Source organism: Acanthaster planci, linkage group LG06, assembly GCF_054643075.1.
Source record: "Acanthaster planci isolate LZ-2023a linkage group LG06, COTS_SCS, whole genome shotgun sequence".
Classification (NCBI taxonomy): domain Eukaryota; kingdom Metazoa; phylum Echinodermata; class Asteroidea; order Valvatida; family Acanthasteridae; genus Acanthaster; species Acanthaster planci.
In genome coordinates, this window is record NC_141782.1 from 1505212 (window position 1) to 1526376 (window position 21165).

General features: G+C 44.9%; 1 protein-coding gene across 3 annotated transcripts in view; it reads right to left on the reverse strand.

Moving 5' to 3' along the window:
• LOC110974758 (uncharacterized) overlaps window positions 1–14197 on the reverse strand; it is a 40589-nt gene extending 26392 nt beyond the window's left edge. The window contains exons 1-21 of one of the 3 annotated variants that reach the window (XM_022226609.2): window positions 13806–14197; window positions 11188–11322; window positions 10304–10681; window positions 9785–10027; window positions 9028–9282; window positions 7955–8206; window positions 7589–7840; window positions 7014–7265; window positions 6352–6603; window positions 5961–6212; window positions 5467–5718; window positions 5088–5339; window positions 4613–4864; window positions 4198–4449; window positions 3711–3962; window positions 3043–3294; window positions 2363–2614; window positions 1897–2148; window positions 1371–1622; window positions 701–952; window positions 18–269 (exon numbers count right to left, since the gene is read on the reverse strand). In XM_022226609.2, coding sequence (XP_022082301.2) covers window positions 18–269; window positions 701–952; window positions 1371–1622; window positions 1897–2148; window positions 2363–2614; window positions 3043–3294; window positions 3711–3962; window positions 4198–4449; window positions 4613–4864; window positions 5088–5339; window positions 5467–5718; window positions 5961–6212; window positions 6352–6603; window positions 7014–7265; window positions 7589–7840; window positions 7955–8206; window positions 9028–9282; window positions 9785–10027; window positions 10304–10681; window positions 11188–11322; window positions 13806–13866 — 5104 coding nt within the window. In that variant the 5' untranslated portion in view covers window positions 13867–14197. Of the gene's footprint in view, window positions 1–17; window positions 270–700; window positions 953–1370; window positions 1623–1896; window positions 2149–2362; window positions 2615–3042; window positions 3295–3710; window positions 3963–4197; window positions 4450–4612; window positions 4865–5087; window positions 5340–5466; window positions 5719–5960; window positions 6213–6351; window positions 6604–7013; window positions 7266–7588; window positions 7841–7954; window positions 8207–9027; window positions 9283–9784; window positions 10028–10303; window positions 10682–11187; window positions 11323–11781; window positions 11976–13805 lie in introns of those variants that run through there. The other 2 variants (XM_087137548.1, XM_087137547.1) reach the window with 2 other exon arrangements.
• Between the last annotated feature and the right edge of the window lie 6968 nt (window positions 14198–21165).

Here is a 21165-nt window from a genome sequence, read left to right on the forward strand (position 1 = left end):
ACTATTCCACTACTCACGTTGAACGATAACATTGACGTCGAAGTCTCGCGTGATGGTGTTGCCTGCGGGGTCGGTGAACGTGTAGACGACAGTGGTCGTGCCGGGCTGGAACGAGCTCCCCGGCTCCCTGTTGCTGCTGACGCTGACCGTGCCCGAGTTGTCAGTGGACACTGGTGGCGACCAGTTGACCGGAGTGCGGCTGACACCGAACGGTACGGTCACCGTGATGTCGCTGGGGAAACTTATGACGGAGGGAGGCTCGTTGTCAGCTGTGAATGAAACAAAAGTGAGCCAGTTTGGACAAAATTGGAAGGCTCGGACCTTAATAAATGCTTGTGAAAAAAATTAAGGCCATGTGATAGTTAGTCGAGGTCCTGAAAAATTAATATGATCGTCATCCTACACGTGATTTGTACTTGCTGAAACACCATTGACTAGTCGCCAAAGGTCGACGGTGATTGTTTTGATTTGGTCAGTACGCTTGTGTTCATCACAGCTTAAGCTTGAAATCTGTATATTTTGCACGTATTTGGCTCACAGAAGTGCTCAAATGTTGCACAATTACAAGCTGCCTGGGACCGCTCAAGTGTCTAGTCACTGTCAGCATCGGCCATTCGGCATCGTAGCTGACTGCAATCCAACTTTTAAAAAAATTGAAAAGCTGCGATGTTTAGAGACAGAGTCAAACAGATGAACTTACGGAGCTCGATGACATTGACCGTGAATGTCTGCGTGACCGTGTTGCCAGATGGGTCCGTGAAGGTGTAGGTGACCGGTGTGCTCCCGACGGGGAAGGTGCTTCCGGACGGCCGGCTGGGGTTCTGTGAGGAACTTCCAGAATTATCCGTGGACGTGGGCTCGTCCCAAGTGACAGTGGCTTCCATGGTTCCAAAGGGGACCGTGACAGTGATGTCATCAGGGAAGCTGGTCACCACCGGTGGACTATTGTCGGCTGTTTTCAAAAGCCATTCAAATTGAACAATTACAGTGAAAACATTTCTAAAGGAATTTGTATGGCTCGTAACTTTACCACCACCCATATCATAATGACTTACAGTTGTGAAAATGGAAGTTCCATTCAACATCAAGGGATGTTTCGTGGTATGGTTACATTGTTGATGGTGCTATGAAATGGCTTTTTATGGTTTGATAAAGCATGACATTTTTATAATTGACGAGGCATTTACAAACCGGTAGGTCAAATTCAGGAAGAATGTCCATTGGATTTGTATCTGTAAGTTCAGTAAAATTAACCATAACTGTTTTTGCCTTTTGTACTTACAACCATAACATGGCATTTTGCTTTAAAAGCTTTGTTCGTCATAAGCGGTGGGTAGCCGACTCAAGTGACTGAGGTACAAAATACTTACATGCAACCCTGACGTTGACGTTGAACGTCCGTGTGACCGTGTTGCCACTGGGGTCAGTAAATGTGTAAATGACGGCAGTCGTTCCTGGTTGGAAGACACTGCCGGGCTGCCTGTTGGAGTTGGAGTTGACCGTGCCCGAGTTGTCCGTGACTGTCGGCTCCGGCCAGTTGACAATGGTGCTGTCACTTCCAAAGGGAACTGTCACTGTGATGTCATTGGGGAAGTTCTGCACAACTGGTGCTTCAGTGTCAGCTGCGGGATAAGAAGTCAAGCTAGTTGATTCACAGGCTTGTAGCAACAGTTGAGAAAAAGTTCAATTGAAATCTAACATAGCAATAAATTGATAACCTCTGGCACCAAACATTTTGAAGTTTCTGGACCTTAAAAAAGGATGAGCCTTCTTAAAGCACACAGTTGTGCTTTGCGATTACCAAACAAAATGGTAAAATTTGATTTCAGAGACATATGAAAAAGCTATTACTTTTTTTTTACATTCACATCCATCTACATTTGCAAGTACACTCACCGAGCTCAATGACATTCACAGTGAAAGTCCGGGTAACTGAGTTTCCATTGGGGTCGGTGAAGGTGTAGGTGACAGGCGTGCTGCCCACGGGGAAGCTGCTTCCAGAAGGGGTGTCGGTACTCTGGGTTGAAGTTCCAGAGTTGTCTGTGGACGTCGGCTCATCCCAGTTGACAACGGTCCCCGTGGTTCCAAAGGGGACGGTGACAGTAACGTCTTGCGGGAAAGTGTTGACAACGGGTGGGGTTGTGTCCGCTGTCAATGAATTAAAAAGGCGTCAATGACCATTTCATGGATCAGTCCATCTATGTGATGTGTCTCTAAAATTATGTTCCTCACTATAATCAGAGTCAACGAAAAAGGGTTCTCGAAGAAACCATAATTCAAACAGTGAAATTTACGCACTCATCTATCACTCAAAGCAAAAGGAGCTTTTGTTATCCCTGTAAGGTTATTATGTAATACTTACGCAGAGCCATGACGTTGACATTGAAGGTACGGGTGACTGTGTTACCGGTGGGATCTGTGAACGTGTAAGTCACCGGAGTTGTCCCAATCGGGAAAGAACTTCCGGGCTCCCGGTTGGAATTTGTGCTGACCGTACCCGAGTTGTCCGAGGAGGTCGGAACCGGCCAATTGACGATTGTGCTGGTGGTTCCAAAGGGGACTGTCACAGTGATATCATTGGGGAAGGTCTGAACCACTGGTGGACTGGTGTCACCTGTAGGATTAACCAAGAACCGGAAACTGAGCTCAAAGGCTTGTTGCAATGATTGGACCATGGTCCAAGGCTCGTTCAACAACTTCAAAGTCAGCCCTCTACGAATGTCAGAATTAGGACAATTTTACAGTGTTAGTCAAGTTTTAGTGTTCACTCTGATAGTATGTTTAATATTAATGAGAAGTCCCTACGAAAATGAACCGTTTCTTTACTGAAGATGTAAAAAGAAAAACATTTTTTCTGTTGCACTTTTATTGTGACACTGGGCCTCTGTACTGATGTAACACTGTGTGCTGGTGTACACTTTGTATACAGGAACACTTTCTCACAAATCACATCTCCATTGGAAAGCACACATGTAAACAAAGCACAACGTCATCAGTACATAGGCTGATTGCCTCAATAACTGGGCATCAAGTAACGCCTACCCAGTTCAATGACGTTCACGGTGAAAGTTTGGGTGACGGTGTTTCCGGATGGATCGGTGAAGGTGTAGGTGACCGGCGTGCTTCCCACGGGGAAGCTGCTGCCGGGCAGCTTGGACGGATTCTGGAAGGACGAGCCGGAATTGTCTGTGGAGGTGGGCTCGTCCCAGGTGACGGGAGTCTCTGTGGTCCCAAACGGAACAGTGACAGTGATGTCCTGTGGGAAACTGGTCACCACGGGTGGGACATTGTCAGCTGTTGGCAGATCACAGCAAAAGCAAAACAATTTCATGTAAATTAAGATACACTTGGAAGTACATATACAGTGTATGTGTGACCCTCTCGGGTCCATCAAAACCAATCAGAAGTTTGCAACAATTGAGGTACTTGATGTCCTTTGGAGCTTGAGGGCAAAGATAAGTGCTGCCGATATCTCAGCATGTGGAATTTCATAGGACTCGGCAAAGTTCTAGGCAGATTTTCAGTCTTATTGAAAAACCGTGCGTCAACATTAATGTCCAATATGAAACTAGCTGGTTCACAAATACATTCACACTATTCTCAACTGGTGTTAAAACTCTTCAGACTTGAGTTTAAACTTTCTACCCCTCATCAGGGAATTCCAGAGCAGCAATTGTTTGAAACTGTACGAAAGATACTTCCAAACTTACCCAATTCCATAACGTTGACGTTGAAAGTGCGAGTGACTGTATTGCCGGCAGGGTCGGTGAAAGTGTAAGTCACCGGGGTTGTGCCGAGAGAGAACGAACTTCCGGGCGCCCTGTTGGAATTGACGCTGACTGAGCCCGAGTTATCTGTCACCGTTGGCGCCGGCCAATTGACAACAGAGCTGGTGGTTCCAAAGGGAACAGTCACTGTGATGTCATTGGGGAAAGACTCCACAGCTGGTGGCTCGGTGTCAGCTGTGGGACAAATGAAACTTTATTGAAGGCTTCAATTGATGTTGAGAAAAAGTCCGTTCAACCACCTTCCAATGTAAAGTGCTGCACATTAACTCTTACAACAGAAATATTTTCATGGCTGAAAGATTACACAACTGTGCTTATTTTCAGTGGAACTCAAATGGATTCCTTTGCAACTGCCAAGCAAAAAGTGAATTACAAACTCTCAAGGAATCCACACTGAGTTATCACTCACCGAGCTCAATGACATTAACATTGAAAGTCTGAGTGACAGTGTTTCCAGTTGGGTCGGTAAAGGTGTAAGTGACAGCCGTGCTTCCAACAGGGAAGTTACTTCCGGAAGGAATGTTAGAACTCTGGGTCGAGGTTCCGGAGTTATCTGTGGATGTCGGCTCATTCCAGCTGACAGGTGTCTCTCTGGTTCCAAAAGGGACGGTGACCGTGATGTCATTAGGGAAGCTGGTAACTGTCGGTGGGTTACTGTCGGCTGTTGGACAAAAGCAAGATTGATATCTAACATCTCATTAAAATGCATTTTTCTAGGACACCTTGATACATTTGAACTACAATGCAACCCTACAACTCAACTCATCCGGCACACACACCCCCAACAAAAATCCAAAGGCGCTGTTTACAACCTTCTTACTTACGCAATTCAACTACGTTGACACTGAACGTGCGAGTCACCGTGTTCCCAGTGGGGTCAGTGAAAGTGTAAGTCACTGGGGTGGTGCCAACCGGAAAAGTCTGTCCAGGCTCTCTGTTGGAATTCACACTGACTGTGCCCGAATTATCAGTCACCGTTGGTACTGGCCAATTGACAACAGAGCTGGTGGTCCCAAAGGGAACTGTTATGGTGACATCCCTTGGGAAGGTCTGCACAGATGGTGGCTCGGTGTCAGCTGTGGGATACAAGACCAAGGCTTAGTTGAAATACAGTTGGTAATACAGCCTCCAAAATACACATAAGATTGGACAAATCAAATGGCCCTGTGATTAACTCGAAAACAGCACTTTGTACTCATTACCAATATCACTGAAAAAGTATTTTGTGCAATCCAAATAGTAAATAATTGTTATTTTTCTTCAAGCAGTTGACTCAACTCAAGAGAAGTAAATACTCACCAAGCATAATGACATTCACAGTGAAGGTTCGAGTGACTGAATTTCCAGTTGGGTCGGTGAAGGTGTAGGTGACAGGCGTGCTGCCAACGGGGAAGCTGCTTCCGGAAGGAATGTTGAAACTCTGGGTCGAGGTTCCAGAGTCATCTGTTGAGGTAGGCTCATTCCAGCTGACAGGCGTCTGTGTGGTTCCAAAGGGGACGGTGACTGTGATGTCTTCTGGGAAACTGACAACCGTGGGTGGGTTACTGTCGGCTGTTAAGGACAAAACAAAGTAAACATGGGCTGACAACAACGTTCAATTAAAATGCATTGTGCACTAACATGTGTGAACAAAATCAACATGCCACTGTATTCCAAGACAGGGTGCTGCCAAACTTACGCAGTTCTACAACATTGACAGTGAAAGTACGAGTGACTGTATTCCCGGCAGGATCTGTGAACGTGTAAGTCACTGGAGTTGAGCCAACCGGGAACGACCCTCCAGGCTCCCGGTTGGTGTTGACATTAACCGTGCCCGAGTTATCGGTCGCTGTTGGCACTGGCCAATTGACAAGAGAGTTGGAGGTCCCAAAGGGGACTGTCACGGTGATATCTTCTGGGAAGGTCTGCACAGATGGTGGCTCATTGTCAGCTGTGGGATAGAACGACCAAAGACTTGGTTCAATGGCTTCTGGGAAACTAATTCCACAATAACTTGTAACTTTGACCTTTAGGTGGCCTTTGCAAGCAGAAGTTTAAAAACAAAACACTTTGCACTTGGTACAGACATGACTGAGAAAGTACTCAAAGTACTCGTGCCCTAGTTCAATAACTTACACTGTCCAAAAGTGCTTATTTTCCTTCAAGCAGTCAACTGAGGAGAATATCACTCACCAAGCATAATGACATTCACTGTGAAGGTTTGAGTGACTGAATTTCCAGTTGGGTCGGTGAAGGTGTAGGTGACAGGCGTGCTTCCCAAAGGGAAGGTGCTACCGGAAGGAATGTTTGAACTTTGGGTTGAGGTTCCAGAGTTATCCGTTGACGTGGGCTCATTCCAACTGACAGGCGTCTCCGTGGTTCCAAATGGGACGGTGATAGTGATGTCTCCTGGGAAGCTGTTAACCGAGGGTGGAGTACTGTCGGCTGTTGGAAAAATAACCACAAATTTCATGACCACATTCACTGGACAAAATGGCGTATGCCTTGCTCTATCATGCGAGACTAAAATGCAATATCAACGTAACGTGTCACTATTTTCCAAAATAAGATGCTTCAGACTTACGCAGTTCTACAACGTTGACAGTGAAAGTACGCGTGACTGTATTTCCGGCGGGATCTGTGAACGTGTATGTCACCGGAGTTGAGCCGATGGGAAAAGACGTCCCTGGCTCCTGGTTGGTACTGACGCTAACCGTGCCCGAGTTGTCTGTCACTGTTGGCACGGGCCAATTGACAACGGAATTGGGGGTCCCGAAGGGAATTGTCACAGTGATGTCATTGGGGAAGGTCTGCACAGATGGTGGCTCAGAATCAGCTGTGAAATTTTGAAAATTAAAAACAAAAGAAAACAAACAACATTGTGAGGTGATTGCAAAACAATCTGTGGAAGTGGGAAGCTGAAATCACCTTTAGGCACATTTGGAAATAGTGGAAATGAACACATTTCAACAGCCTGTAAATAGCCGCTGATCAGGTGCCTGAAAAAAACAGACCTTCAACAATGTTCCCGCGCTTTGTTTACCTGTGCACTTTCCTAAGGCAGAGAGATTGGACCCGATCTACAGAGTCTCCAAACCCTGATGCTATGTTTTTAGATCTACTGGATTTGTATTCACCGCTGCGCATACTTTACAAAAGACTGAAAGCTCGTCAAGTATTCCCCTTGCCCCAGCTTTTCTGAAAAAATTAACTTCGTCTTTGATTAACGTTGATGCATGTACTCACGCTGCATGATGATTGTAACATCAAACGTCCGCGTCACCGAATTACCGGCCGGGTCGACAAAGGTGTATGTGACTGGTGTTGTACCCACGGGGAAAGTGCTCCCTGAGGGGATGTTGGTACTCTGGGTAGAGGTTCCCGAGTTGTCGGTTGATGTGGGCTCATCCCAGGTGACCGGGATGCTGTCAGTTCCAAAAGGCACTGTGATGGTGACATCAGTTGGGAAACTGGTGACGACTGGTGGCGTGGTGTCCGCTGTAAGAAAAGCCAGACGCGGTAACATACAATCACATTTCAACTAAACAAGATTTTTAAAAACATACCCATATACTTGCCAATTTCATGAACAAATCCTGTTTGATGGTAGATTGCAAAATGGCAAAAAGGTCAAAAGCTGCAGTCGCTGGATGCTGGAGTGTATTTGGGTTAGTTTAAAGTCGATGCACGACATTCATGCACTAGGTGCACAGTATACATGTAATGGGTGTATTTTCAATTGACTGATTGCGCCCGCTAAGTTATGTGAACAGATACACTGACCGTCAAAAATCGACACAGGGAAGCACCTCGACACTTACATAGAACCACAACATTGACGTTCAAGACACGATTCACAGTGTTTCCAGCTGGGTCTGTGAATGTGTAGGTCACTTGAGTTTCTCCTGGTGGGAAAGAACTTCCTGGCTGAACGTCTGAGACAGTGTTGACCGTGCCCGAGTTGTCGTTGGCCGTTGGGGGCGTCCAGTTGACCACAGTGCTGGTCGTTCCAAATGGCACGGTCAAGGTGATGTCCTCGGGGAAAGTGAGGACGTTGGGTGGCTCAGTGTCGGCTGTGTGATACAAGCAAATTGGCCGTGAATATTTGACCGTAAAAATCTCAAGAGGGAATTCAGTGAATCGTAATGCGGTTTTTTTGCATCTCTTCAAAGACTTGGGATACTCACGCAGCATGATGATATTCACGGTGAATGTTTGGGTGGCCGTGTTTCCGGCTGGGTCAGTGAAGGTGTAGGTGACGGGCGTGGTTCCGACGGGGAAGGTGCTTCCGGAGGGCAAGTTGGAACTTGCAGTGGATGTGCCAGAGTTATCTGTGGACGACGGCTCGTCCCAGTTGACAACAGCGCTCGTGGTTCCAAAGGGCACGGTGATAGTGATGTCTGATGGAAAGCTGGTCACCACCGGCGGAATCGCATCAGCTGTTGGAGTGAAAATTCCATCAACGAGCTTTAAAACATCAGACTAAACACAAAGCATCTGGGTGGATGAAATGCCATTTGATTGACATCTTTACCAATGACGCCACACTGTTTATGCCTGTGCTCTCCTGTGGTGTTCAGTGGACCATAGGCCCCCATTAGCTCCAGAGGAAGGTGAACATGTGAACAGTGTGACATCATCAGCATCTGCAATTACTGGCCTTGCGATTTCTAATTGTTACACCCGTGTATGACCGAAAGGGCATACATGTGCAGGTGTTACATTAAAATATGACGTGATACGCAGTCCTGTAAAAATAATGGAAATACACCAGTCAGGAATACAGGAAAGCTTGTGACTTTAATGAAGATGGTGTTGCCTTGAACATTGCATAAGAAACAATGAAGGCAACTTCCTGTCCCTGCTGATGTGGCACTTTTGGTCAAGTCCATTATGTTACAGGGGAGAACAATTCTGGGTCGATGCATTATATGAAGGGGGAAAAAGTTAACCAACAATTAAAAAAAAGGGAGGGGCAATTTCCATGACCTCTACATAATGATTCCTCCTCAAGCAGAAGCACCCACCCCATTGGTTCAAAAGAATCGCATTGGTAGGAGTGTTCAATTTGTTGGTGGCGATTGACCGTAATGCATGCATTACCTAGTTGTTCGTGAACCAGCGAATATCAGTTTTGACCAAAGAAGCCTCAGTTGGTGAGAAAGCTTAGCATCCTGTCTTGGTCCAACTCGAGGCCCACAGCCCATAAAGAAATATCACAAGTGCAGACGAAAGACTGCACTCAAGAGACAGTTCCTACCTTCTTCAACGACTTGGACAGTGAACGACGTGCTTACAGTATTACCGAACGTATCGGCAAAGGTGTAAGTGACCAGGGTAGACGTTCCGGTGAGAAAGAAGCTTCCAGGATCGTTGCTTCTGCTGGTGAACACGGTTCCCAGGTTGTCTGTTGCCGTCGGCTCATTCCAGTTGACCGAGGTCCCGGTTGTGCCAAAGGGGACGGTCACGGTGATGTCATCCGTAGTGGTCTGGATCTGGGGGGGTTGCTCATCAACTGTGGGAGGTGTGAACAAAAATGCTAGGATTCATATTTGGTTGTGATGACAAAATATATTGCCATTATTTAAAGGAAGTTTGCCAAGTCTTTAGCAACAATGCTAAGTGTACTTGGCTTAGAAGCCTATCAGACATGCAATATTGTTGCCAGTGTAAGACTAACATTGGAGATCAACTTCCCAAGTGCCCAAAACCCTCAGAGTCCAAAGTTTCCAGATGCTGCAGGATCTGCTATCAACCGAACTATTCAAATCTCATTTTTAAAGAAATCTTTACCTTTTTTTCAGGCTATGAGGTTCACTTGAAGTCCTCAATACAAAGAGTGCCAACTTGGTATGGAAAGCACTTCGACATCTTAGAACTCCCACAAGCTAGTCACTACATGTTTTATCCATATGGTTTGCCATTGCTTTATGCATAATCGGATTTTAGATTTGAACAGAATCCTCGCAAGACCACAACCACAGCCTCGCTTTATAATCATACCGCAAAACACTTACTCAATGTGACCGTCACCGTGAAGGAACAAGTGGCCTCATTTCCCAATGCGTCTCGGAAGACGTAGGTCACTGTGGTGGGGCCCTGGGGGAAGAGCTGGCCGGGGACGTGGGTTGACGTGGTGGTGAAGGCGCTCGCGTCTGTGGCCGTAGGTGCTGTCCAAACGGCCTGCGTGCCCTCAGGGACCTCTGTCGTCAGTGAGATGTCGGACGGACAGTTGATGATAGCCGGAGGATCAATGTCCACTGTTGAGAGAGTATATAGCAACATTTAAATTAAACTTAGAACCGGCGCTCATCCAAATTCCGGTAGGTATGAATTATACTTCATTAGATCAACCACGGATTGCACTGGTAGATTTCGTCCATTTGAGGTTACCACACTTCTTGAAACATGGATAAACACACAATCCATGACAAAAAAAGCTTCTAATTTATGTCTAAAATTTTATATTTAGGAAGCATGAGACTTGTGTGATCAATTTGTGTCATTACCAAAATGTATCAAGTATTGCCACTCACCCATCTGAAAGGACACGGAAAAGCCAGCAAACTGAATGTTTTTATCCGTGATGAAATAGAGGTAGGCCACGTCGGTGTTATCGAGGACCGCCTCTCCGGGCAGCTGGTCACCCTCAAAGAACAGCACATCGGGCCCAACCGTGTCCGTCCCAAGGAGCTGGTTAAAGTCGACCGTCAGGCCTTTCCCGATGTACAGCTCGTCCTTATCCATCTCGATCGAGAAGGGCGCATTGAAGGTGAACTTGATGCCGCTGGCACCAGGTATGTACAGGAGGTAGAGGGCGCGGTATCGGCTGGGGTACTCGTTGGGCCAGTCCTTGCTCGTGAATGTCCCCGTCAAGCAGGAGCTGCCAAAACAAGTGTAGACCTCTTGGTTGTCTGAACAGAGAGAAGAACGAAAGCCGTCAACGTCACACAAATTAAAGGGGGTTACAGATCAGTTGTAACTGGAGCCATGTTGTAACGAGACTGAACAAAGTAACAAATGGAACTTCTAGAGCTACAAAAAAGCTCTTGGCATTAATATAGAAATGATAAACAGTGTTCCAAACCTTAATATAATCATAAATTGTTTTAAGTTTATAAGTTTTTATTCATGTTCAAACACAAGATAAAAACTTTCCACACAATCCATTACATCTTTCATTTTATGACCCTTGAATATAAATTTTGAAATGCCCAAGTTCCAGAATGACAGTTCCATTCGGAAACTTGTGAACGCGAAATCTGTGAGCTGGTTTGCGATCGCATTCTAATGCAGGATCTGGAAACCTGAACATTTAAATTCGCTTGTCCTTGGAGGTTGTTCTAAACAAAATAGTGTTTTCCGGCTCCAGTGTGAGGGACGACTTATCTTCTTCCGGCTAGAGTAGGAATGTACGTACCAGGGCCGATGGCACAGTTGTAGCCGTCTCTGAAGGGCAGGTTACACTCACAGATGTACCCCTCGGGGCTGATGGCATCAACTGGTCGGTTGTAGCAATTCTCCCCATTTTGGCACTGATTTGTGACACACATTTCTGTATTGAACGAAAAAAATTGATTAGCATTTAATTGTTTCACAGATCCAATCCAAGTGCGCAGTTTGGAAATGTGTGTTGAGCGTGGTCAATAAAGACCACGTCTAGTTTAATATTGATGTGTTACGTTCCCTAACATCAAAACACCTTGTGCCTTGCAGTAATGACTGTTTTTACTGAAGTTTCACAAGAGTCAAATTTCTTTACGCTCTCCACATTCCCATTCTGCATTCAAGTCTTGAGTCAGCTAGAACTAATTAGGCCTAGGCCTACATAGGTTCTAATGAAATTCTATTTTGCCTGACTTCCAATTGTTTTTTGAAAAGTAACCAAACTCTAAAATGTGCCCCAAAAACAAGAAAATAATTTTACAGACTTACAGATATGAGTGGAAGAAATTTTACAGAATTTATTAGCGTAAGATTTTCGAGATATGATAAGTGTTACATTAAGACTTACGACACGTTAGAGAACATTCAGCTGAAATTTTCCCCTGTACTTCAAAAGAACCACGTGTATCAAGTTTTATATACACCATATTGTTCTTCAGTTGAACAATTTATCACATATCACATATGAAACTTAGGCCTAATCTGTAAGTGTAAAGTTACTGTCAAGTGCAATTTGTGCAATCGACGGTAAATTCGCAAGCAGACGACACCATGCATGTCCAAAATCGAAATGAAACTTTATCCTGCTTCGTCTCAGGTTATTGTTCATGGCAAATCTGATGTTCGTAGCGTCCACGACGCTTTGAAAACGAGGTTGCAATGTATTGAAAAGCAGCGATACCCGGAAAAGAATTGACCCAATTGACAATAAGTTAGACTCGATTTCAGTCCTCTGCGACTTGCGGACATTAATTTCATAGCGCAAAACCACAGAAATTAAAAGCAATATTTTATTTTTCTTCAAATTGCGAGACCATGAATGAACCCTCATTAAAAAGGAAGCAATCCACAAGCGCCCTCACTACAAATCCACCTGTCCGTTCAAGAATGTTGCATCTTGCCTCCACTTTCTTCTTAAACCTTCTCGGCAAAGGTCACTCATTGCAGAAAAACTTTAAAGACATGAATCTGGGACTAAGCTAGGACTGAGAAGTATTTCTATCGTTGTTATTATTAGGACTAAGTTGGCTCGACTCCCCACATATCATACTAGATTTCGTAAACAACCGCTGAAGTGGAGTCAGGATTCAATATTCGTTCCTGTAAAGATTGCCGCCGTCGACACCAACATCAACGGAGGCGAATTTTCCCCTTTTAAAGCATTTTGACAACAATGCTTGGACGGGACGCCAATTTCCAAGATATAGCAGCCAGTGGAAAACAATTTGCATAACAGAAGATGCGCGCTGTGTTGGCTTATGGAAGTGCAGCGTCTAAGAAGACCAGCGCATAGAAAGACACCACTGGCCAAGGACATTAGTGGGCTTTATTACCGCGTGGCTATCATGATTTTCAATGAACCTGATGAATGGCGGTCCCACAACCCTAGTGATGAATCATCGATTGAGCCTCTTTCTGGCGCTTTCACATTGAGCAGTCTTTCGGGGCACTTACAAAGAGGCCACTGTCTCCTCTCCCAACCCAGTTTTGAACATTCTTGAAGCTGCCCCGCGTCATAACCAGGTTCCCTTTAACGCGCTACACCCTCGATTAGTCTTTGTCGAGAATGCTTCACTGCCAAAGTGAAGAAATCAAAATCTTGCCACTATGGTTGTCTTGTTTTCTCTTTTATTTAAACAGTTTACACAAACTTCGTTTTCCCAAGTTGAATGTAAGGCCAAGGATACGGAACTGTTTCCGTAAGCTATACGAAAATGCACTTCCTCTCGGTCTCGAACCACATGAGACAATGGAAAGCTCCCTCATAACTTCGCATTCCGCAACAGCTCATTCCACCCAGTCAATATCATTTTAGAGCAACCGACAGCATAATCAGAAAAACAAACTTGAAGGGGTCCCGATTTAATCTCTCGGCAAAATTCACAATAGCATTCGCAATCAAATTAAGAGAGACTATTTCGGCCAACAGGAAAACTATATGCTGAGCAAGGGCGGGTCTAGAACCAAATTCCATGGGGTTCATTTTGGAAAAATCCTTATTTGACCTTGTAAGGCCTAGCCAAGGAGGAAGTTGAATTTCGAGCTTTTTCGCGCTACGTGAGGAAGGGTGAAAATGAAAAATTCACCTCTAAAATCGTCCTATCTCAAAAATTAGACGAGCATTCTTCAGGGAACTGGATCCGCTAGTGGTACCGCTGAGCGTGGATTGATCGGTGAATTAACTTTCAGGATATCGCATAGGGAATTTGTAATTGTATTGAACGTAATGCACTTGATGCTCCTTGTAGAAGAATGGTAGCCAAAATTAATACATGTATATTATTGAACATGCTAACAAAGTAAGCACTTATCATTCATTAGCATGATGAATAAAGGTGTACTTGTGGGGTTTGTTTTGTTAAAAAATCATACCTTGCGACAGAGTTTGGTCTGTAAAGAGCGCAAGCACAGCCATCAAAAGTAGAGGACCCATGATGCTGACACGCTTTCCCGCCGGAGTCGATGCAGGGCGAGGAAGCTTTTCTCGGGGAGAAATTCGCTGGGATGCTTCCAGCCAAGTCCAATCGGAGATGAACTGTCGTCGGCTCCTCGAAGACGCTCCTCAAGGACTGTGCCGGTCTTTTCCTGCACGCAGCTCACGCCCTGCCCCGAATTAAAGGAACCCCAGTATCTTTTGTGTTCTCTCGCGACGCTATTGGCCAAGACAAGCCGCCGCCCTGTTACTTGCGGCGTCTTCTTACTGTGCGCGAGTGTCGATCTAGGAGAACATGGATAGATTTTGGGAACATGCGCGCACATAACGCGACGCAAGCGAGCCAATCCCGAGTCTCCCAAACTTTGCTTCTAGCGCGATGTCCGCGCAGAAACCCTTTCTCAACACCGCCCTGATTCGGCTGTGGTGCAGTGGTGCGAACGCCCTATGCAAATTACATTTGTCCAGATGCAGTCAGAGTCGAATCGATATTTTCATTCACATTATCCAGGCGCGAGAGCGCCCTAGGGATGACATAACTGCGCACAAAAGCAAGGAATGTCCCAGCTTTCAGACTGGGCTTTAAAACGTTGCATACTGTATAGCCTAATGTGTCTGAGGCGATTTGGTTTTACATAAGAAAAGGTGTTTCTTTCCATCCAATCTGAAGAATTTGGGCTGTTCTTTATGAGGAGGAATCAGATCACCTCATTTAAACACTCTGCTTAGAGTTTTTAGTTTTAATTATTTGTTCCGATTTATGACGATAAAGCATGATGCACCAGATCAAAGCGTTGAGAGGAATTGAAATTGAGGACGTTTCCAGTAATCCAATGTTCATTCGTCTGAGTCCAATTTTGAAGACGATTATAGACGCTGGCTAGCTTGGTTTCACCTGCTTTCCTTGTGTTGAATAACTTATCCCTCGTCTAATGGGTACTTTATGCTTTTTTTCCCAAGTACCATAGCCATGGTTTTCTTTCAGCTACCACCACTCATCCCGTGCAGTGCCTGTTCATGTCTATGCCTTAATCGGAATGGATGGAAATAATAACAAGTCTGGAAGTCAGAAGTTTTTCCTCGTACGATTGTACCCCCCCCCGAAGTGACTGGATAACCACACCCATATGCGACAAGGTATGAGACGGAGAGAACCCCCCCCCCCCTGCTTTGTGTTGGTCATTGTCTCGCAGGAATCTGGGGAATTCTTTTCAGACATCTTGGGGGATGTGTTAAGTAAAAATAGTCTGAAATGTGTATAGGGATTGGACATGTTGGGGGCGTACCCCTCGATCTCATTTCTTGCTGGGTATAACCATACCCAAATTCCGCCGTTGTATCAAAAGGGGGATAATTGTACATGTTGTGGAACCGTGGTACAGAAGCCAGTTAGGTCTTTCTCCTTGTATACCCGGCCATACTTGACCACAGCGTGGAATCGATGGACAAAACGGATGAAAGGAGGTTATTGTGTAGCTGCTATACACTTTCCTGGCTCTCCGACAAGGAGGACACAATGGGGGCACTGGAATGGGGTGGGCTTGGTAACTGGGGCGAAACTTCTTGGGGCACAATTCTTTTTGAAGGGGCACTGAACGTGTGCGTGTGGGGAGGGGGCACCGAGTCTTGCTCACTCAAAGATTTCACAGAACACTTATATCACCTGGGGGTCACATGCCCTCGCCCGCTGGCTACATCACTGTCAATAAGCCAGGATCAAATCAGCTTCTTATAGTTTGAAAATCTTCTAACTTTCAGACCCAATTTGTGGTCTGTTCCCGAACCTCGTTCTCGAGAGAGGGTCAAACTGTTTGAAGGGAGGGCAAAACATGGGATTTTCTTAGTGTTGCCCTTATAAATGCATATTGCCTTTCTGAGAGCTATGGGGCTGTGACACGCGCCAGGAAGAAAGGGAAAGGAAATCTTACCCAAACAAAACATGGTCTCTATACATGTATACTGTAACATATTCCCCTCCCTTCTCGGGGAAGGGGTTTATGCTAAGTCTCCCCCACCTTCCGAGATCCCCAAATGGCAAGAGTGGTGCTTTGTTGAATTGTTCTTGTACCCAAAGCCGCCCTGATAATCCCTCCCCCAATTTTAAAGGAAGCATTCGACCCAAAGTACCCCTTTTGCCAAACAACAATTTGCCCCCCCCCCTAAAACCCCGGGTAAATTTTCCACCCAGGGGCATTACACACACTATACGCACTCCGGTGAAATGTTGTGTCGGGTTGATTGAAATTCCAAGAGAATTATCTTCAAAGCAGAACTGTATGCCGCATGTGTAGTGAAATGAAGGTGCGCATACGTAATGATTATAGACATTTTGTAACCAGTTACTTATCTGGTCGATTTCCAGGCACAACTAAAATCAAAGCAGTTGCATACAGAGAGCACCATACCATCTGAGGATTAAAAGCCCGTCCTACGGCAGAGGTGTAATGATTGATTCGAGTCAATGACTGGAGTCGAGTCCGACTAGAGTCACAATTTTGGCGACCGTGAAATTGACTCGACTCGCGTTCCGATAGGTAAATGATACGACTCGAGTCACTGCGAGAAACTGACTCGACTTGACTCGAGACACGGCACGATCCAAGTTAAAGTTTGGAGAAGACATTAGCAAAGACTTAGAGTGCCGGTTTATGATGATCGTATAAATGTATCGTGTGTCACCATCCAAGGTTAGTAACCACAATAGAAACCCAATTTTTAATTTTTAAGATGCCATAAGAGTGACTTTCTCTGTTGTTTTTATTCACCGTATTGCGTTCAAATATTGATGACTCGAAACTGTGTAAATTACTTTAGTGTCGAGAAATTTTGTCAGAAATTCCAAAACGGTGGCGTCCGGAAACAGGGTACAAATTCAGTAGACTTTTCCCTGATGTGGCGCGCTTGAACCAATCTCAGAAAATCCCACACGAACATATAACAATTTCTTTAAAGTTTATGAATTCTGATAAACCTTTTTTACTTTCACTTACATACCGGTACCTATCTACAAGTTTGTAAGATTATTTTCTTATTTTTGACAGCATTTTAACAGATTTAATTTATTTCGAAAGAAAAACGGGAAAATCGGGTAAAGATACAATTTGCATTGGGTCTGTGTAGACTGGCTCCGGGCACTACCTCAAGCTCTTCGTTGAAAACCAAACAAAAATGGCCGAGAATACAACACCTAAAATATCGGCCTTTAGCAAGTACAAGGAGGTGCTTGGTGATAGGAAACATTCTTCTGCATTTTTCACATACAAACACAAAATGTACTGACCCGCCCCTTTATAGCATGCATATTCATGTAGATCGTCCCCACCAGCTGTCAACCTTTACTATTACAAGAATTTGTCGCGTTATCAAATTAGATACTACTAGTACGCCTTCCAGTGAACAATTTTCAAACAAAATAAGTGTTTATGGACTCGTGCAGGTGTGTAGGTATTAAATCAATGCTTTGGGTTCCGTGCAGTATTTCGTTTACTCGCCAATTGGGTTTCGTTTACGATTCGAGTGTTCAACTGAGTGTCAATTACTCGCGAAGTAAAACCACTGCGTCCTCTATAATCCTTCCTGTTTACACACTCACTTAACATTGCTTGTCCGAGAGAAGGTAAAATTGCAAACGTCTAGTTCGTGATTGAAATGATGAAAACGATGCCTCGTCACGAAATATCATCGAGAGAGGCACAACGCGTCCTGAGGCCTGAGGTGGTTCATCTCCAGTTTCGCTGGTAGGCACAAGTCAAACATCCTAGACCACCGTTTAATGTCGAGGACGGCACTTCAAGAAAGCTTATAGTCACTGCGATCAGTTTTTGAATGACATTTGAAAAGCTGATTTAATAAACTGGATTTGTTGTGGGGGGACTCGTGGCCGAACTTTACTCGCAAGATAGCTGATGATACTCGAGGAACAGGGATTTATGGCTATATCAGAGCGAGTAGTATATTATATCTTTGTTTTTCAGAAAGAAACTGAATTTAAACCGACAGGCGACGGCCTTGGGTTTCTTTTCGCTTTCGGTAGACCTTCAAACCGTGGAACAGAACACTTAAGACTTACTCTAGTCTGCTAAAATGATCGCAGCGTTCAATCTTTCTCGAAAGTGTGGTTTTCGGATGGCCTATCGGCTCAATGACCCTACCGTTCGCGTTACTCTTCAGCAGTGGCGCACCTGACTATATTTTCCATTGGGGGGGGGGACTTCGGGTCCTCATTTTCTGGAAGGTGCACTCAATGGGTTCGGTCACGGGAAAACAATGACCAAGGTGGAGAACAGATTGTTTCCTTCTCTAATTAGTGAGGGGGGCGCACAGGCCTCGAGCTCGAGGGGCTATACCCCGTCCTTCATGCCCTCCTGAGTTACGCCAGTGTCCTGCAGGGATCGTCTGCAAGAGATTTAGTACCTGATGTTAAGTTTGAATAGACGAAAGGGCAACAAACGTGAAGTACCCACGTGAATGCGTGACAAATGTTGCCCTGAAAGGTTCCCTCTTTTACATGATGGCTTTTTGTCCAACATCGCACCGACAAGAGTCTATTGTCATCGTCCATCTTATCGTCCGTCAGTAGTTTGACGGTCCTTTGGGGGGCCTTGGTTATTTGGTGAAAGACAGCAATAGGTGGAAAGGACAGGACGACGGACTGAGCACGCAGTCCGAAACATTGAGTATACTCCCAGTTCTTTTCAGAACCACACATACTCGTGAGGGATATATTCCTCAGCATGGTGCTACCGTAAGCCTTTCCACCTAAGGTTATTTTTGTCGAACAATGCGCAAATTCTGCCAAGTTATGTAACAGTGGCGTCCCATCTTCGTCGCTATTCTAGTTGTGTTTTGTGACCAACTGCCATTATTCCGTGACTTCTTTTCAAGTACTATTTGTAGGGCTGAAGTATGAGTCCCCTGACGATGGCGTAACTGTTTTCTTTTGATATGCCGACCGTATGACCTGCTATAAAAGACCCAGACAGGCTTTTTCGACAACCTTGGCAGTTGAAATAAATTTTCCGGATGAGAAACTTTCTCTTGTCACTTGTACAACAACGCCCGAGGCTGACACTGGGTCAGTCCTTGTTATTCAATACGATATAAGAAGTGTAATAATTATATAACATTATGACATTATTATATGACATAACAACTGGAAAATTAAAGTTAATTTTTTATTTATTTTTTTATGGAAAATCAATGATCACAAAACAAAATGAGGCCAAGCATCAGCATTTTCAAAAAGCATCTTCTCTGCACGGAAACGGGGAGTGGTGATAGGACAGTCACTTCTCTCCTTTATAAGATTGCAGAGACAAGTGAACATTTGTACGTAAAGACGACTTCCTGCGATGAAGGCAGCCGTGCATGAAGTATCCACTGATGTCCTCCGTACGGTATTGCTGAGGCAATAATCTGAATCGACTAAGGATATGGGGGGGGGGCAAGTAAATTTCTGCTTTGATCCGGTGTCTTGTTATTTTCTTTAAAGCTGAGTTTTGAAGAGATTAAGGGACAGTTCAAACACAGCAGATGGAGAGGATGCCATTAGACCCTTTTGGAATTTTGCCCGAGAACTATTCAAGTTGGAGTTACATACGCGGCCTTGTCAGAACGCGCAGCTGGGTACGATGTACTATAAAGTTCCTCGGGAACTTCTTCGCATAATCTCAAAAAAAGGGCAAATTGTCACCGATTTTCAACTCTGGGCTACCGACATTATTCTCGTGCACTGCAATTAGTTTTTAAAGAGAAATATGCTACATTCAAATGAACACGGGGGCGTCGCCAACATTTTACAAGGGGAAAGGCAAACTACTTTTTCGGGGAGGGGTCCGGAGGGGGGCGGACAAAGCACTCTCATCAGTTAAAAAAAAATGATTAAAAGATGACTACTGGAGGTAGGGTTCAATTTTGAAGTTTTTCAAGCAAATTGTTCTTTTCGTCCCCTTTCATGGGAGGGGGTTGTTACTTTTCGTTTCCAATTCCCCGGGGGCGGGGCACCCTTGCCCCTGGAACGCACAGGTACTCACAGCCCTTCCCTAACATGTTCAATTAAGTCAGTGAATAACTGTAGCACTAAAGATGAATTTTTCCCAGTCAAAGTTGAGGGTTACGGTGATAATCGCTGCATCAAGAGGGAAAAGGTTTCAAGTGTCGAACAGTGCGTACAATCGGATGTCATATTGCTGAATGCGAGATAAGAAATGACCTTGAGGAAGAGGGGATCTGCGGCACCAATAGCTCATTGTTTATACGGCAAGGAGAAAAGGATTTGCGTCTGGCTAGGCAAGCGTTATGAAAGTAAGTACTTTCCGACAAAGCAACTTGCCACACAGGTTGAATGTAATTTCGTAGCTTTTGTTCACCACTCACTGTGTCATCCATCTTGCGTTGACGGGGGCCTTTTGGAGGGGGTAGGGGCTACCATTAAACACACCGTGACAAGGCCAGAAAACACATTGACACCTAGGCTACGCAAATGCAACTCAAATAGTTGTATGTACAAATTTACACGTAATGGGATAACACACTACGCATCCTTCCCGTATAGTTTGGAGCGTGGTTTGTCGTTTATGGGCGACCCGCGGTGATCCGTCCGGCTACGGCAAGGAGTGCATGCGTTTTTATGGGAAGTGCGTTCAGCCGCTAGCTATGCGACTTTCATGGGCACCGGTGATAATTTCTAGCCGCAGCCATATAAAACTGTGACATTGGCAGCCAGAGCGCGTGCACGGGTATGATGGGGTAACGATGCCACTTGGTGGCGCCTTTTGTGACGCCCTTAAATTGCTTATCGCAAACTGGGAAAAAATGTACATGTATTTTTATTGACTCTACCTTGTTTATGACCTACTTTATTCTCAAGGCAACCAATTAAATTGTTATAATGGTGCACAGTGTACAAATTCTCAAGACTATGTTTCGAATTGGAACGGCACATTAGCCTAGCATAATGTATTTTAGAAACGAAATGGCAAAATATGCCGTAAAGATTCTCAAACTTCGTTAAACGATTCACCCTTTGATTGTTTAATGTAGGAGCCTCTTTGAGTGGGTTTGCAATGGCCGCCATCTTGATGGCCAAAACTTTTGTTCCACAGGGTATGCACGAAGGAGGTTTTCCCAACTGCTCTGCAAGAAGGCCACCACGCAAGCGGCCTCTAGACATCGCGTTCGCATCATTGAGAGGGAAGCACTCAAAAGAAAATGTGACCCGCTGAGGCAAAATGAGTAATGTCTCTGAAAAGTTAATAACAAGTTGTCAGCTCCCGAAGTGAAAGATATGTAATTAAATAC